A 17,863-nucleotide genomic window follows, 5' to 3' on the forward strand; every position below is an offset into this window, starting at 1 on the left:
GCAGCGCCGGCGGAGCCCGGCAGGGGGCGCGCGAGAGCGCACCTCGCGGGGCCGCGCGGCCGCCGGGCCCTAGTGCTCGCCGGTCCGTGCGCGCCCCCGCCGGGCGCCGGGGGCGCGCGGCCCATCGGCTCCCCGTGTGTCCCGCGGCGCGGCGCGGCGCGGCAGGAAGCGCCACTCCGGCTCAGACGGGCCCCTGCAGCCCCGGTTCAGCCCCCTGCAGCCTCTGGAGGGGCTGGGAAGGCCCCGGGGGCTCTCTCTGTCTCCCTTCTGGCCGGCAGTCTGGGGCAGGATGCGCCCAGCCACGCGCCTGAGGCCCCCAGAGGCGGCGCAGCCGGAGCAGGCCTGCTTGCCTGGCCACAGGCTCGGGGGATGCTTCTCTGTATCAAGCCGCGGGCAGTCCCCCCCAGGCAGGCAGGACAACCCTGCCTGCAGTAGGTGCCAGCAGGCACCAGCAGGGGGTCCCTGGGAAGGGGGTAGGTGGGTCCCACAGAAGAGGCTGGGGCACACAGCCAGGCCACCGGCCCGCCAGCTCCGACGTGCCCCAAGGCCTCCCCCGGATCCCCGCCTTGCTGGAGGTCCTGGCAGACCACGTCCCGCCCAAGCTGTTCCTTGTCCCGCGCCAGGCAGCCCCGTTCATTCGGCGGGAGGCGTGCGCTTCCCGCTCTCCCCGTGAGTGGTGGCGGCCAGGACCTCGAGCTGAGCAAGCTGCCACCACCATCCAAGGGGCCCCCTCACTTTCTCTTCTCGGGCCCTGCAAGGACGCCCCACAGCACCGAAACATGCCACTCCACGCCTTCCTGCCGAAATATTTTGCATGTCCCTAAAATCAACCTTTGGACTGAAGAACGGCCAATGTAACACCAATTTTTAAAAAGAATGCAGGGAATGACGGGCCAGTGAACATCTGCCCTGGGTAAACCGCCTGAAAGCACGATCAAAGACGGAAGCAGGACGCGCGTGAAAGGACAAGCCCTGCTGGGAAAACATCAGCATGGCTCCCGCAGGCGAAGCCGCGTCTCTTCAACCGATTGCAGTGCTTGGAGTGTCGATGATCGCGCAGACGGGCCACCCAGCCGACGGTCGCTCACACAAGGCCTTTGGCTGCTCCCTCGCCAAAGCTCCGGAGCAAGCTGGGCGGTCATGGAGCAAAAGCGGGGGGGGGGGTCCTCCTATGGATCCCCAACTGGTTAAGGAGCAGAAGGCGGGGTGGGACTAAACGGCCGCTGCTCCGGATGGAGTCGCACAGGACTCTGTACTAGAACCAGTGCCAGATGCTCTGGCTGGCGGCGGCACCGGTGCGCTTCTGGGCCTGATGCCAGGTGCCGGTCCAACCCCTACGTGGCTGGGGACCGCCGTGCCTGCAGGCGCAACTCTCCACCCAGGTCTCCCCGGCCCCCGTGCCGGGCCCCCGAGGCCTTCCGGGGCCATGTCAGGGGCCTGGGCGGTGGTAGCTGGGAGGAGGGACCGCCTGCCCCCGTCTGGCGCCAGCGTCTCAGCCCTGGGCTGGGGCACCGTCCCCCACCCCTGCTGCCCCAAATGGCCCCGAGGGGACACACCGCGCCCGCCTTCTCACCCTGAAACTGCCTGAGCTTGGGCAGCAGTCCTGCTCTGTTGCCTTGTCTGTGCTGCAGTTCCTGAGCCCCTTCCCGGAGAGCCCCGGGAGGTGGGGCCGTGGCGTGCGTGCGGGGGCTCTCATGACTAAGTGGGGTGGACTGGGGGGGCGTCCGCAGAGCATCTTTGGGGCGCTGCCTGTGCACGATTCGTGACACACCAGCCGCTCACCCACGGTGAGTCACCGAAGGAAGGTGCCTGAGGCAGAGCCGCGAGAAGCAGCCGCCCGCAGGGGCCCTCTGGGGCGATGAGTGAGCTCTTCCCGCCTTGCCCGCCTTCTTCCCAGTCCCTCTCCCTCGTTCCTGCTGGAGGCCATGCAGGTGGGGTGCCCCCCCCCCCCCCGTGTTCGAGCATTAGATGCAAACCAGAGTCGCTGGATCTGCTCTGGAGCATGCACGTCATGTGGTGGATTCTTCCTGTGCGCGTGGTGCCCAGCCGTGTGACGCTTGGGGAGGAGCAAACCCTCGGAGCCCCCGGAGAGCAGGCCGGGTGGAGAGGGGGCCTCTTCTGCGGGGCGTGCCGGGAACGGGGCTGCGCAGAGAAGAGGGCGTCTGTAACTTTCTCAGCTAGAGGTACTTGTGCTGAGGGGCTTTTTAGGGGAAACGGGTGTGTAGAGTGAGAACAGCCCTGTCGGATCAGGCCCGAGGCCACCTAGTCCCACACTCTGCACGCGGTGGCAAACCGGCTGCCCCCCGGAGCCCTCCAGCGGGGCGGGCGCAAGACCTCCGCCTGCCCAGCTCCTCAGCCGCTGGCACCTGCAGGCAGGCCACCTCTGGGGCAGGCGGGAGCCCAGAGCAGCTGGGCTAGTAGCCACTGCAGGCCGCCCTCCCCATTACTCTGTCCACTCTAGAAGTACCTGAAAGGCTGCCCCAAAGAGGAAGGACAAGAGCTCTTCTTGCTCAGACTGATCAGCTCAAGCTGCGGCAAGCCAGGCTCAGGCTGGACATCAGGAGACGCTTCCCCGCTGTCCGGGCAACACGGCAGTGGCACCAGCTGCCCGGAGAGGTGGGGGGGCTCCCACCCCGGAGACCTTCAAAGAGACGGAGAGCCCTCGGAGTGGGATGGCGTAAAATAGTGTCCTGCAACAGCAGGGGGGTGGACTTGATGGCCTTCAGGACCCCTTCCTACTCTACTATCCTATGATTCTGTGTCCCCTTTTAAAGCCACCCAGATTGGTGGCTGCCACCACCTCCCGTGGCCGTGAATTCCACAGATGTCCTAATCCTCCCACCGGTCAGCTCCATGGGATGACCCTTTTTGGTCCGAGTGTTACGGGGAAGGGAGAGAAAAGCCGCCCCCCCCATCTCTGTGCCACACATTATTGCAAAGATCTCTGTCATGCCCCTCCCCATCCTCCTCCTAGGCTGAAGAGTCCCAGGGAGCGGCTGCAGCCCCCAGACCCTTTTCCTTGCCCTTCCCTGCCCCTTTCCCAGCTCCTTCTTGTCCAGGACGGGGCACAAGATTCTCCCTGTGGTTGTGCCAGAAGTGGAGCAGGAGGAGTGCGGTCTCTGCAGCCCGTTCTCTGTTCCGCTCCGTATTATGCCCGGCACAGAGTCTTTGCAGTAGCTGGATTGGGGGGGGGGCGGTGACAGCTGGATTGAGCCGTCCACCACCACCCCAGCTCCCTCCGTGACTCAGCCGCTGCCAGTTCAGATTCCACCAATGGATACCTGAATTTGAGGTTTTCTCCCAAACATGCCTGACTCTGCGCTTGCTTACATTGACCTGCATTTGCCTCCTTGAGGTCCATTCTCAGCTTGGAGAGATCCAGGGATGCCTGGGGTGTGGAATGGGCTTCCCCGGGAGGTGGTTTTGCCCCCCCCCCCGGTGCGGGTGTTCAAGGATAGGCTGGACGTGCACATGGTGGGCATGTCATGAGAAGAGCCGGTTGGAGCTGGGGTCAGACTAGATGGCCCAGGAGGCTCCTTCTGGCTCGCTCTGTTTCTATGAGACCGGGAATCTCAGCAAGGCCGCCCTGCGGTCCCGTCCAGCACAGGTCATCTAGCCTTGGGCATCCAAAACCAAACCTGAGCCAGATCCTGGGCTGACCCATCTTACTGAGATGGGCCCAGATGGAGGGAAAGATCTCTCTGCAGCCCTCACAGCGGCCACGGTCAAAGGAAAAGAGGCACGTGGCTCAGAAAACTGCCCCGGACCTCCGGTGCTTGCGTGGCAGCGGCCAGGAACGCCAGCTGCCAGTTCCCCTCCGAGAACATGGGGGCCACCTGGCCCTTTGAGAAGATGGGCAGGGAAGGGACGCTGAGGCCCCCTGGCCTTCCCAGGTGGTGGAACGTCCTCAGATCTGCCAGCAGACACTCAGGGATTGGAGGGAGGCTTGCCGGCCGGCCCGGACTCATGGCCCTGCCAAGCTCCCAGGGGAGGTGGGGGCGGGGGGGCGAGGGCGACGTGCAGGAGCAGTGCAGGTTGGCTGCACGTGCAGGAGCCTCCGGACAGGCTGAGCGTCATCTGGGCATGGCCAGAGTGCCCATGCACAGGGGCCCTTCGCTGGACCCCTCGGATCCACGGGTCGGCAGCTGCTGCTTCTGTCTGGTGCTCCTTCCCACCCAGAGGGTCTGCGTGTGCACAGACCCCAGCCCCAGGTGGGTGGCCGTGTGTCAGGGGTGCTGGAGCCAAATCCCCAGGGCCCCCGTGAGATGCCCCTGAGGCCTCTTCGAGGCACGAACTCCTACGGAGCGGCAGCCTGCCTGGGCACGATCCTTCCCGGCCAGCTTCCAGGCTGCCCCCCCGCTCAGGTGGCCCCCTGGGTGGGCCGTGGCTTGAACCCACGCCAGAGCCAGTCTGGCCACTTCACGTGGCAGAGAAGAGAGGCAGGAGTGGGGCCCGTGTAACCCAGCAGGGGGCGACTTGCCCAGCCCTGTGGCAGCTGCGGGGTTCGCGGGGGTGCTTGGCCGTGCCCGGGGACCACAGCGCAACAGCCCCACAGTTGTTGGCCCGCCAGCAGAGTCTCTGGCGCGGTGGCGTTTTCCTCTCCCACGGCCTGATGCACGCGGAGGAGCTACAAAGGCTGGGCCACGGGAGTAGGGGGCTTCCACGGCTGCAGAGCACCTCCGTGGCCTTCCAGGGCCAGCCCCCAGGCGCTGCGGATCGTGCTGGCACAAGCGGCCTGTCCGAGCAGGAAATGAGCTACCCGATCGCTCCGTCAGCCACCAGCAGGCCTGGCAGTGGGCACCCGGGCGATCTGCCGAGGCCGGCGGGGGGGCGGGGCTGCTCCTGGCGTGCCCCGCACCGGCCCGCCCGGGGCATCTGGCAGCCCAGAGCCTGGGGCAGATGGCGGCCCACCGTCCCACCTCCTCGCCCCGGCCGTCAGCCGGCCCCATGCAGAGCTGCACAGCTGCCCTTTGACCCGGGAGCGGCAGCGAAATCCTCACGGATTAGCGCCGGGCTGCCCCTTGACCTCCTCCTCGGCTGCGCCCAGCCCCGGTGCTCCGGGCGACCGCCAGCACCTCCCTTCCCAGGGCCGTCACAGGCGCTCAGGCACGGCCGGGCAGCAAGCCACAGAGCCGCTCCGCCGGGCAGTGGCGCCACCTGCAAGGCTGGAGCCCCGTCCGAGCCGCTCCGCCGCCGGAGTCGGCCCAGGCAGCCCTGCGGCAGGCGGCTCTGGGCACCCGGAGCCTTCGGGCTGCGCACAGCGCCAGTCGGGATCGGGGTGGGCACGCGGTCAGGGACCGCGAGAGACGGGGGGCTCGAGCGAGCCGTGCCCAAGACCCGGCTGCGCTGCTGGCCGTGCCCTGGCAGGGCGGGCAGCGGCCGGCTCCGTTGCGTGGCGGCTTTGGGCCTCCGCTGGGCACAGGCTGCGTGGCCTGCGATCCCGGCGCCGTCCCTGCCCGCCGGGCAGAGAGCTGGGGGGGGGGGCTCGCGGGCGCTGCAGGAGTGCGTGCGGCCTGCAGAATGTCCTGGACAGACGCCCAGGGGGGTCCCCGCCCTGGCCAACCTTTCGATCCCCCACCCCAGAGAGAGGCGGGGGACGACTCTGCAGCCGGGCAGCACTCCTGGCCCGGGCAGGCCCCCGCGGGCAGCACCCCCGGCTCTCCGGGAGGAGTCCGGCAGTGGCCCTCGCAGCCGCAGAAGCTTCACGTTGGCCTGGGGGGCCGGGGCCCACCCCCGGGGCCAGCGAGGGCTGGCAGCCCCCCGGGACACAGTCCTCGCAGGGTGTTTGCTTCGCGCCGACGTGCGGGGGGTTCTTGGCACCAGCCGGGCAGGGCTCTGGACGGGCCCCGCGGCTCCCCAAGGCCCGCGGCTCGAGCACAGCAGCGAAGCTGGCAGGCCGCCTCCGCCGTGCTCCCCCCGCCCCATGTCAGGGCCCCGGGCCCCGGGCCCCGGTGCTCACGGGTTCTGCTGCGTCTCCAGGCACACTACGAGGCGGAAGGGACTCCTGCGAAGGGAGAACGTCCCGCTTGCAGCCTCTCCCCCGATTCGCGTGGAGCATCGAGTGGCTCTCCTGGGCCGCTTGAGCCGTCCGGCTCCCCCCAGGACTCTCACTTGCCCCTCGAGTCGCAGAGCCCGCGCGGGACAGGGCCAGAGGGCCGTTGGGTCGAGCCCCCGCTGCGGTGGGGCCCTTCGCTGCGCCCTCCCGCTAAGGTGCCCGGCCAGCTCCCGCAGCGCAGCCACGTGGGGGCAGAAGCAAGCCGGCCTTCCCGGAAACTCCCCGGGGGTCTTTCGCCAGGGCCACACCGTGGCCGGGGCCGTGTGCGTAGGTGAGCCGGCGCGGCACTCGTGGCCGGAAAGGGCTCTCCAGGGGAGCATGCAGGGGCGCCCCCCTGCTCCCTCCACGGCTCGGGGCCCCCACGACTCTTGGCAGAGACCAGCATCCTGGGGCCGGGCCATGCTTCCTTCCGAGGCCCAGCAGGCGCTTCTGGCTGCCTGCTTGCCTGGCTGCCTGCTCGCCGGGGCCTTACGAGGAAACCCACGGGCGGACAGGCGGGGCGGCTGCGTTCTCTGCCCACTGCAGCTCCAGGGATTCACTCGGCAGTCCTATGAGGGCAGAGGAAAACGCCGAGCTGCCCGCGGGATCCGTCCCGCAGGATGGGTGCAAGACCCCTGCCTGCCCAGCCGGGCCATATGCCTGCAGGTTTGGGTCCGGGTCTCTCCTTGGCTGGCGCCGTTGCCCAGAGCAACAGTCCGTGGCCCTGTCGGCCGGAGGAGGGGACCGGGGATCCGCCGGGTGGCTTCTGCCGTCTGCGGCTGCTCCTCTGGGGGCCAGTGGGCAGGCCAGGAGGTCTCCCAGTGGTCGGGGCACACGGTGCCCAGCAAGGTCTGCCACCCGAGAGCGGGTCCTGTGAGCCTGCCCTGCCGGCACCGACTCCCCAGGGGCTGCCCCCGCCACGCAGCCGGGAGGAAAGGTTTGCTCAAGGCGCTGGCAGCGGGGCGCGGGCTGAACACGGCGCGCTTGCCCAAAGCAGGCCGCTGAGCGCAGGCTCTTGCGCCCCCGAGAAGCGCCCTGCGTGGCTCACCTGCTCCGCTGGCCGTTTATCCGTCCAACCCACACGCGGCGTCCCAGCAGCTCGCCGATCTCACAGGCGAGGCCTTTCTCAGTCGTGGCTGCAGCCACAGAGTGAATACGCTGACGGTGAGGGGCCCACAGAATGACCCCAGAAGCGGCCGCTGCATTTCTGGAGCTGGCAGGAGCCGCAGGGCTCCGGCTGGGGTGCCGCGTGGACCGGGGCTCGCCTCGAGACGGCCGTGCCCCCTGGAGAGCATCCCACCCCCAGGGCTGCCCTCAAGCCACGCACAGGAAGGGCGCTCGAGAGACCCTGTGCCCCCCCTGCAAGCGGGGCTGGGAGAGGAAAGAGGCTGCTGGAGCAGAGCTGACCGCTCTCGGCCAACCCCAGAGGGGCACAATGGGCAGTGTCTGAGGGCCCCCCAAACGGTGCTGTGCAGCTGGTGACGCCATCACTCCGGGGAAGCGCTCAGGGCTGAAGGACTGCTTAGTGTCCCCCTCAAGGAAGCTGCCTTCCGAAAGGAAGCAGCCCGGCTTGGAGACCTGAGCGGGTCCTGCCGGTCCCTTCCGGGCCTGATTCACGAGGTGGCATCTGCAAGCCAAGCGCTGCGCTTCGCAGGCTCCTGCCCAGCCCCGGGGTGCCTTTCTGGTGTCCTCCTCGGGAGCCCCTGCCAAAGGAGGGGGCCTCTCTGCTGTGGCCCCCAGTGGGGAACACGCTCCAGTGGGGCTCGCCTGGCCTCTCCCTTGTGCTCCTCTGTGCTCTGGGAATGCCTCATTCCCCCCGGAGTCGCAGGCTTCCAGTCACTGCTCTGCTAAACCCTTCAGCTGCAGTTTGGACCTTTGTCCTGCGGCTTGCTGTTGTGCTGCGTTTCGCCCGGCGTTCATCCTGTCCTCGTAAACTTTCATCCTTTCCTCTTAACCGAGGAGGCTCCGCGGGGCTGCGGACGTGCAGCGTCTGTGCGGCGCTTGCTTTCCTGTCGGACGTCAGCTCGGCCTGCGCCTGCAGCGAGGGCAGGGTAGCAGCCCTGCGAGAGAAGGGGGAGCGCTGGAGCAGCGAGCGTCCGCCCCAGGGAGAGCAAAGACGAGGCAGAGCTGCTGGACAGAGCGGTGGAGCTGCGACCGCCAAGAGCATCGCAGGAGCAGGAAGTGCAGCAGCCCGGCTGAGGCAGAAGAGATCCTGGGGAAACGAGGAGGAAGGGGCAGAAGACGCAGACGACACCGTGCGCCAGTGGAACCCCAAACCGCTTCCAGTTCCTCCAGGGCGAGACGGGGGGCAGGGGAAGAGCTGCGCGTTACCCCGTGCGGCTCTGGACAAGAGGCTGAAGGGCCACCAATGGTGTTGGTTGTGGGAGACTCCCTGTTGCGTGAGGTGGAAACACCTGCATGTGAGGAAGACCCGTGGACTCACCAGGTACTCCATCCCCCTGGAGGGAAGATGAGCGATATCACGGCAAGATTGGCAAAGGCTCATCCGGCCCACGGAGACAGACCCTGTCCTTATGCATGTGGGAACAAACGGCACTGCCTGAAAGAGCTCTGAAGGAATCAAGTTGGTCTTTGAAGCTTTATGGGGGGAAGTCAAGAACTTCGGGGCCCAGAGAGTTCACTCTACGATCCTCCAAGTTTGAAGAAGAGGAAGGACGAGGAAAGAAAAGTACGCCAGGTGAGAGCCTGGTTGCGAAGGTGGTGCCGACGTGGCAGATTTGGGTTCTGGGCCCACGGACCAGACTTCCTGGGAGATGGGCTGCTGGCAAGGACGGCAAAGAACCTGTTGAAGATGTTTATTAGCAGGGCTTTAAACTGAATCCTGCAGGGGAGAGAGAAGCACCCCTGGGCCTCGCGAGAAACAAAGGCTTATCCAGCACAAGACAAGGAACTCTGCCATACGGGAATTCTTGATCCTGAAGGAAGCAAAAGCCCCATGTAGCCAAACATGTACCCTGGATTTCAGGGAAGCCCCTTTTAGAACGACGATGAGTCTCATGGCAAGAAATCCAAGAAGGGTGGGAATTTTTAAAAAAGGAAATGCTGAAGGCCCCATTCCAAGGGGAGAAAGGTTGACGAGAGCAGAGGAGGCCCGCGTGGCTGTGAAAGAAAAGGGACACGAGGGGGAAATGGAGGGGAGGCCGGGCTGCAAGGGGGGGATACAAGCAGCGGGCGCGGAATTGCAGGGGTGGTGTCAGGGAGGCTGGTGCTGGCGATGAGCGGAGGCTCGCGAGGGATGCAAAAAGCGACAAAGAGCCCGCCCAGGTGTGTCTGAAGCAAAAGACAGAGCCAAGAAATGGGGGCCAGCCACTCAGTGTGGAGCCCAAAACGATGGCAGATGGCAGAGAAAGGGCGGAAGCGCTCAGCTCCTCCTCTGGCCCCGTCTTCTCCCGGAAGAAGAGCCGGGGCTTCCTGGCGAGGGGGAAGAGCCCGCTGAGGGTGCGGGAGGGCAGCTCCGGACTGGCAGGAAAAGGGCCAAGGACCATGGGCTGGGCTTCACGAGCGCCCGTCTCCGGGTCTGACGGTCTCCATCCTACACTCACGGGGGAGCTGGTGGAAGGACTCAGAACTGTTCTCTTTTATCCCTGATCAGTCAAGGAGGACAGGAAACGTGCCAGATGACTGGAGAAGAGCTAATGTTGTCCCAGCCTTCAAGAAAGGGAACAAGAAGAACCTGGGAACTACAGACCAGTCAGTCTGGCATCAAACCGTGGGAAAGTTCTGGAGCGGATTATGAAGCAGTCAGTCTACAAACACCCCATAAACAATGCAGTGATTCCTAGAAGCCAGCATGGATTTCTCATGAACAAACCTTGCCGGACTAATCAGATCTATTTTTCTGACTGGGGAACCTCCCTGATAGAGTGCAGGAAGGGCTGTGGCTATCTTGTATCTTGGCTGCAGCAAAACTTAAGACAAAATGGCCCATGATCTCCAGATCAGCAAACTACCTAAAATTGGGCTGGATGGATCAACGATCAGGTGGCTCCACAGCTGGCAACAGAACTGGACTCGACGGGTGCCCATCCATGGCACCTTCCCAGACTGTGGCGAGGTGACAAGATCGGTCCAGGGCCAGCGCTCCTCAGCATCTTCGCTCTTCAGTCATTAGCCCGGGTGAGGGGGTGCCGGGAAAAGAGATCGGATCTGCAGATGACTCAAAACTGGGTGGGATAGGTAATGGTCTGGAAGCCGGAAAGGTGATTCAGGGTTATCTTGACAGGTTGGAGCACCAGGCTGAAAGCAACACAATGAAATTCAACAGGGACAAAGGCCAATTTCTGCACGGGGGAGGGGGGCAGATGCATTGTTATAAGATGAGGAATACTTGGCTCAGCAGGACTGAAGGGAGGATGTCGGGATTGTTATAGATCCCAAGCTGAGTGTGAGTCAACCATATGATGCGGCTGCAAAAAGGGCAAAGGCGATTTTGGGCTGCACTGATAGAAGGATCACTTCCAAATCCCATGAAGTCCTAGTTCTCCTTTACTCGGCCCTGGCAAGGCCTCATCTGGAGTCCAATGTGCAGCTCTGGGCTCCAGTTGAAAAAAAATGCAGATAGTGGGGAATCATCGGGATGGCGGTTGGTGACGAGTGGGGTCCCCCAGGGCTCTGTCCTGGGGCCCAACCTGTTGAATCTTTTCATCAACGACCTGGAAGAAGGGTGAACAGTCTGCTGATCAAATTCGCAGATGACACTAAAACTGGGGCAGTGGCCACAACTGAGGAGCAGGTACTCCAGATCCAAAAGGATCTGGACAGACTATGGAAGTGGGCAGGAGACAACAGGATGGCGTTCAAGGTGGATAAGTGCAGGGTCTTGCACTTGGGGCACAGGAATGGGGTGTCATAAGTGCAGGTCAGGGGACAAGTGGCTGGAGAGCAGCGCTTGTGAAAGGGACCTCGGGTGCTAGTCGGCTGCAGGCTGAACATGAGCCAGCAGTGCGATGCGGTGGCCAAGAGGGTGAGCGCCACCCTTGGTTGCATGGCCAGAAGTGTGGCTTCTGGATCGAGAGAGGTATCACTACCACTCTATACGACTCCGGTGCGCCTGCAACTGGAGTATTGGGCTCAGTTCTGGGCCCCTCATGACAGGAAGGACACAGCCAGGTTGGAGTCAGTGCAGCGCAGGGCCACAAGGTTGGTGGCCGGTTTGCAGGGGATGCCGTGTGAGGCGGGACGGAGGGAACTGGGTCTCTCCAGCCTGGAGGAGACTCAGAGGGGATCTGTGGCAACATCCAGGTATGTGAGGGGAAGTCACATGAAGATGGGTAGAGACTTGTTAGGACCCTGAGGGTGTGGAACGGGCTTCCCCGGGAGGTGCTTGAGGCCCCATCGGTGCGGGTGTTCAAGGAGAGGCTGGGCATGCACATGGCAGGCATGTCATGAGTACAGTTGGCTGGAGCCGGGGGTCAGACTAGATATCCAGGGGACCCTTTGCTCAATTTCTATAAGCTGGAAAGCATTCAAAGGAGGACAACAAGGATGACGGGGGAATGGAAACAAGGCCCTGTGAGAAGAGATGGGAAGACGTCAGGCTCGAGAAGAGAAAGCTGGGGGGAGATGAGAGAGCACTCCACCGGTACCTGGAAGGCTGTCACAAAAGGACGGCCAGGGCCTCTCCTTGACCATCCCAGGACACGGGGTAACAGGCCCAAGGTCCCCGCTGAAGAGCGAGGGGCCTCCCTGACGGTGAGCACGAGGCGGCAACGGAACCCACGACCTGGGGAGGCGGTGGGCCCTCCCACCCTGGCGCTGTTCCAGGAGCGGCTGGGCACCCCACGGGGACGGTGTGACTGGGCGCCCTGCGCTGGGCTGGACCCAGAGGCCCTGGCCTGTCCGTCTCTTGACTGGCAACTGCGTTTCCATTTCTACCTTGCCTCGCCGCTGAGGCTCTCCGAACTCAGCTTCGTCCATAAAACAGGAACAGGCCAGTGCCCATCTGGCTCCGCAAACCAGCTTGCCACCACGTGGAATCACTCTGCACACAGAACCAGCCACCTGCAGGTTGAGTTTTGAGTTAATGACGTTTAGTGCTAATATTAACTTGTGAAGGGAATTTTGCCTTGTTCAACAATCATTTGATAATAAAAACGACAATCATTTGTAACAGTAATTTCTAGCAAGCCACTTGGATGTAGTTGCAAAGAGATGCTTCAGGCTGTCATATCACAATTTATTTATTTGATTTATATCCCTCCTTTTCCTTGCAAAGAGCTCAAAGCGGCTTACATCCTCCTCCTCCTCCTGCTTCCAGTCTCGTCCCCACAACAGCAACCCTGTGAGGTAGGCTGGGCTGAGCGTCCGTGGCTGGGCCAAAGTCACCCGCTTGGCTCTGTGGCTCGGCCGGGACGAGAGCCCAGGCGCCTGGGTCCCCGTCCGCCCCGTGCGCGACGCCGCCACCCCACGCTGGCTCTCCGCGTTCCCCAGGGCCTTCCTGGCGGCTGCCCCGTGGAAGGAGGCAGGGCCCGCTCCACCGACCGGCCTCCTCCCTCGGGCCGAGGTGATGCGCGGCTGGGGCCGGGCCGGGCCAGGGGGCCGTCCTTCCTTCGTAGGAATGTTTCTACCCGATGAGCTTTGACAGGTTCGTTCTGTGCCGTTTTGTCTTCGTTTTGCATTTTGTCTGCGTGCGTGACCACTATTCTACGGGAGCCATTCAAGCACGGCGGGGGAGAGTCTCTCGCTGGGAGGAGACCCTCTCGTGGAGAGGAAGCGTAAAAATAAGGACACGTTATTTCGAAGCAGCAGCAGCAGGTGTGACGGGCCGGCCTGCCAGGGGGGCTTCCCGTGCGCTCAGGGCGAGCGCGGCTCTTCCGGCCCCAGGTGCGCAGCTCCCTCGAGGTCTTGGCCGAGCCCCTCCATGACGGGCGGCCCGGGGCCCGGCCCTGAGCGCCTGGAATGCGAAGGGCCGCTCGCTCGGCTCGCCGTGGCCGCCCAGCTTCTTCCAAGTTAACCTGCGAGGGGACAGGGAGGCTGAGGGAGGCTGAGGGAGCCCCTCGCGGCGGCTTGTGCCCTCCGGGGGGCTCCAAAGCCACCGGAGCAGTGGCGCTGGAAACCACCAAATCATGCGCCTCCAAAGCGGTTCAATTTGAACAGACTGAACCCAGGTTCCGTTTGGATGCCAGGAAGCACTTCTGACTGTCAGGACCCCGAGGGTGTGGAATGGGCTTCCCCAGGAGGCGGTTGAGGCCCCATCGGTGCGGGTCTTCAAGGACAGGCTGGACGTGCACATGGTGGGCATGTCGTGAGCGGAGCCAGATGGAGCCGGGGGTCAGACTAGATGGCCCGGGAGGCCCCTTCTGGCTCGCGCTGTTTCTATGTTTCTGTGCACAATGCAGGGTTTGCGCCATTGCCCCCATGGAGCAGGCGCAGGCACGTGGCTCCTGCCCTCAGCGGGGGTTCCATGGGCTCTGCATCCCACAGGAAATGGCCACGCTTCACTCTCCGCTCTTTGGGGTGCTGCGGAAGCAGCGGAGAGAGTGGAACCGCTCTGCCCACCGATCCCCACAATGAGTGGCCCCCGCTCAGCCAACTCAAGCGGGAGAGGAGCGGGACCTCTCGGCCGACCCCTCCAGCGCCTTTGGCACGCTGAGCGCTGCATCCGGCTGCAGAAGGGGCCTTCTGCGCTCCCCCGGGGCCTTCGCAGTGGCTGCCCCTGCAGAGGGAGGCCAGGCCAGCTCCGCCTCTGCCTGCCGGCTGCTCTCGGGCCGAGGTGCTGCGCGGCTGTGGCTGGGCTGGGCCAGGGCCGCCGTCCTTCCTCCTACGGATGTTTATGCCTGATGAGCTTTGGCAGTTTAATTATGTGCTGCTTCATTGCTGGCGTCCTCAAGCGCCACGTCGAACGGGAAGCGGGGCCACGGACAGCTAACCGTGGCCTGCCAGGATCGGTTCACAGGGTCACCCAGCCAGAGGCGGCAAAGCGGGGCAGAGGGTATGTGCAGAGGGGTTCGCGAGGGGTGCCTGCCAGGCCTCCCAGCCGGGCCACTGGGCTCTCCCACTGGGATGCCCCCCTGCGCTCTCCTGTGCCCCTCCTGCCAGGGGGTCCATGAGTGCATTTCTGTCTTGCCAGGTGTGGGAACTGCCTGGGGCGTCACGTGGAGGGCCGAGCACCGCAAGGATTGCTCAGCTGCTTCGGAAAGTGGGCCTCCCTCACAAAGAGCCCGCACCCGCTTGCTTCCCTGCCCGCTTTTGCCCTGGGGGGCTGTGCTCTTTGGGGCCCCTGCACGGCCCTCCTTCTGGCTCGGTGCCGCCGCGCCCTTCCGGGGGACGAGGCGAGCGGGGCAGCCAGGCCGCTGCGCAAGCCCGGCCCCAAGGCCAGCGGCAGTCCCCTTGCAGCTGGGAGGTCTTGGGGGCTCGCAGTCCCGTGGGGGGCAGAGAAGGGGCTTGGCAGCTCTTTGGCACCCGGATTCCACGCTGGCGCACAGTGGGCGGAAGAGCCGGGGCAGGCGGGAAGCGAGAGGCGCAGAGGCGGCGGCCGGGCGGCCCCCACGCTCTCCTCCCCTGGGCCCGCAGCCCCGCTCGGCGGCACCAGCAGCCCCATCAGCGTCTTCCGCCGCCCGCCTGCCCCGTGCAGGGCACGCTCTCCCGAGGCGGAGCCCCCCGGCCGCGTCCTGGCCGCTCTGGGCAACTTCCCAGGAGAGGCCGGCTAAGAGCTGCCGCAGCTGCCCCCACAGGGCCCCGGAGAGAGGGCGGCCCCGTTACCTCGGTCCTTCCCGTTCTGCACTGTGTCCTCCTCCTCTTCCCCGCGCTCCTCTCCTCCTGCCAGGGAAAGACCACGTGCCGTGAGAGCCGGCAGGAGAGCGCCTCGCGGGGGTTGCCTGAGCCGCCGGCTGCCCTAGAGGCTGGGTGGCCCTTCTGTGGGCCCCCGGTGCGAGTCCTCCCGCAGGGCGGTGTCTCACGCGTGGCCCCCAACCCGTTTCCAGGCCACATGCTTGAACCAGGCAGCAAAACGCCCCCTCAGCAGAAAGGCCCCTGCAGGCCAGCAGTGCTCGCGGGCGGCCCCCCACCCCCCGGAGGGCGGGGGGCGCTTCCAGGGCCGGCCAGGGGGGCTGCAAGCGGCAGGCGCCTGCCTCGGACTGGCCCAGGCTCCCCCGGGGCAGGGCCTCCTCTGTGGGGGCTCCAGCTGCTCCCAAGCCCAAGCCTGGCAGGGGCCCATGGGCGGGCAGGGGGCCTCCCCAAGGATACAGAGCTGGGGGGCACGGGCAGGGGGTGTGCCCAGAAGGGGACTGAAAAGTGGAAAGAGCAGAAAGGTGAGCAGACCAGGAAATGCCCAGCAGGAGAGCGGGAGAGGTGCCTGGCTGCCGGAGCAGTGGCAGGGCGTGCGGGGCGGGGATGGGGGCAGTGGGGGCCCCTCGGAGGCTCTGCTTTGGCGGGGGGGGGCAGCGGGCGGCCCCTGCCCCGCCGGGAGCACGGAGGCTGGTGCTCCACACGGCCTCCCGTGCTGCCTGCCCCAGGCCTCGGGAGTCCTGAGGTCCAGCGGGCTGAAGGAGCTCGGGCCTTCCTTGGCTGGGCCCCGGGATGCTTCTCCTGACTTTCGCCTGGGGACAAGTTCTCTCCCGGGAAGCCCGGCCTGCGCCCCAGCGGAGACTCCGCCACCTGGGGCCACAACAGGCCCCGGAGACGGTCCCGGGAGGGTGGGAGTGGCAGGGCAGGGGCTTGGAGGGCGAGAGGCCCGCCTCGGCCCGCCCCAGCCGCTCGCCTCGGCCCGCACAGCCGCTTTCTGGGGCGCCTGCCTCTCCCCGTGGCGGGGGCTGCTGCTGGCGGGGCTCGTCCTCTCGCTGCGCAGCCCCACGTGGCACCCCCTCCCCCACGCTCCAGGGCCCGCCGCACACTTTCCCCAAGCGAGCGAGCGGAACCCTCCCCGCGCAGCCCGGCACGGTCCACCCGAAAGCAAAACAGGCCCCAGGCCACGCCAGAGCTGGTGCCCACAGAGCCCGCCAAGCCCTCGCCTGCCCGGCTTGTCCCTGGGCCCGCGCGGCTTCTCCCCACGGCTGCGGAAGCATCCTCAGGCCAAGCGCAGAGCGCTGACCGGGCCCCTTCCTGCCACGTGGCCAGTGCCTGTGCGAGCCCCTCTCCCCCTGGCGGCCCCACCCCAGCTCGGGCGGCCCCTGGAGCCGCCCCCCATGATCCGCAAGCCCGGGCAAGGGGCTCCCGCGAAGGGGCGCCCGGGCGGAAGGAGCCCGCTGGGCCTGCCGGTCCCGTGCCTGAGCCCGGCCCGCCGGCTACCTGAATGCAGCTCCTTCACCAGGGACGACATGGTGTTGGTAATGGAATCCGCCGCAACCAGCAAATCGTTACGGAGGTTCCTCCGTGTTCCTGCGGGAAATTGAAATGAAGGAACGCGGAAATCCATCACTGGAGGCGAAGCGAGCGGCACGGGTGCAGCTCTCGGCTGCCTCCCCACACGTGACGGGCCTGAGCTGCCCCGGACCCGGCGAGAACAGGGGCTGGCGGGCCCAAGGAAGTCCCGAGCGGTGCGGTCCGGAGATGCGCAGGCGAGGGGCCACCTCCGGAAAGGGGGGCACTCTGCAGGGCGAGGGGGGTGCTCCGTGGCCACCCGTCCCCTGCAGCGCCCACCCAGGCAGCCCCGCTCCTTCCTTGAGATCCCCCTTTGAAGGACGGCGGCAGGCCGTGTCCTCGCGCCAGCCGGACGCGTGGATTGGGCCCGCTGGCTCGCTCGCCCACCCAAGAGGCGGCGCTCTCTGCAGCCCCCTCCTCGCGCCTGGTGGGCCCCGATCCCTTTGGGGGTGCAGAAGGAAAAGGGCAGGTCCGGCGCGCTGGACCAGGCTGAGCCCCCCTGCCCTTGGGGAACCTCAGTCTTGTTGCGCTGGGGAGGCCGAGCTCTCCGAGAGCCTCGGGGGGGGGGGGGCTGGCTGGGCCTGGAGGGAGGCAGCCGGTCCACTGCACCAGGAGGCCCTCCCCCTCCGCCCCCGGGGGCTGCCCTTGCCTGGGGCTCCGCCTGCCCCTCGCCCCGAGAGCTTGCTGTGGCCCCGGGCAGGCTCCTCCGGGCACGAAGCTTGCTTGGCCTGAAGGCCAGTGGGCCGTGGGAGGCAGCCAGCGATGCCCCGCACCAGCCCGGGCACGTGCATCTGAGCGAGCGCGAGCAGCGGCCGTCCCCAAAGGCCATGCACGGGCCTCCCTCCATCCCCTCAGAAGCCCTGGGCGGAGAGCCCACCGCCTCCCGGGTCCCATTGCCCTACGGCTCCCAGTCAGGAGTCTCCGCAGGAAGCTGGCTTCCTGGAGCTTGAGCCCATTCGTCCACGTCCTGCGCCCTGGGGGGACTGAGGAGGGAGCCCGGCCTTCCTCCTTGCGACAGCCTTTCGGGTACTTGCAGAGTGCCCCCCCCCCCGGCTCCCCTCAACCTTCCCTTCTCCAGGCTAAACAGGCCCAGTTCCTGCCATCTCTCCTCTCAGGGCTTCCTTCCCAGTCCCGGATCATCCTTGGTGCCCCCCTCTGACCCCTTTCCAGCTTGTCTCCATCTTTCTTCGACTGCGGTGCCCAGAACTGGACCCTGGCGTCCAGACGGGGCCACACCAGGGCCGAGTGAAGGGGAACCAGGACTTTATGGGATTTGGAAGTGATCCCTCTATCAGTGCAGCCCAAAATCGCCTTTGCCCTTTTTGCAGCCGCATCATGCGGTTGACTCACACTCAGCTTGGGATCTACAACAATCCCTTCTCCCTTGTCCTGCTGAGCCAAGTTCCTCATCTTGTAACGATGCATTTGTGTGTTTTTTCCCCTAGTGTCATCCTCCATGACTGATCAGAGGTAATGGAGAACAGTTCTGAGTCCTTCCACCAGCCCCTCCGT

At 65.7% G+C, this 17,863-nt stretch overlaps 2 protein-coding genes across 2 annotated transcripts in view; one reads left to right on the forward strand and one right to left on the reverse strand.

Moving 5' to 3' along the window:
- Positions 1–12,073, forward strand: part of LOC123018728 (collagen alpha-1(I) chain-like) — a 14,351-nt gene extending 2,278 nt beyond the window's left edge. Inside the window, exons 3-5 of the mRNA XM_044421063.1 lie at positions 5,048–6,322; positions 7,997–8,330; positions 11,692–12,073. Of these exons, the coding sequence (XP_044276998.1) occupies positions 5,048–6,322; positions 7,997–8,330; positions 11,692–12,073 (1,991 nt within the window). The remainder of the gene's footprint in view (positions 1–5,047; positions 6,323–7,996; positions 8,331–11,691) is intronic.
- Positions 12,074–12,326: 253 nt separating this feature from the next.
- Positions 12,327–17,863, reverse strand: part of DTNB (dystrobrevin beta) — a 92,792-nt gene continuing 87,255 nt past the window's right edge. The window contains exons 18-20 of the mRNA XM_044421064.1: positions 16,280–16,369; positions 14,756–14,812; positions 12,327–13,008 (exon numbers count right to left, since the gene is read on the reverse strand). Coding sequence (XP_044276999.1) covers positions 13,004–13,008; positions 14,756–14,812; positions 16,280–16,369 — 152 coding nt within the window. The 3' untranslated portion in view covers positions 12,327–13,003. The remainder of the gene's footprint in view (positions 13,009–14,755; positions 14,813–16,279; positions 16,370–17,863) is intronic.

The sequence above is a fragment of the Varanus komodoensis genome, unplaced genomic scaffold (assembly GCF_004798865.1).
Source record: "Varanus komodoensis strain SLA01 unplaced genomic scaffold, ASM479886v1 scaffold114, whole genome shotgun sequence".
Classification (NCBI taxonomy): domain Eukaryota; kingdom Metazoa; phylum Chordata; class Lepidosauria; order Squamata; family Varanidae; genus Varanus; species Varanus komodoensis.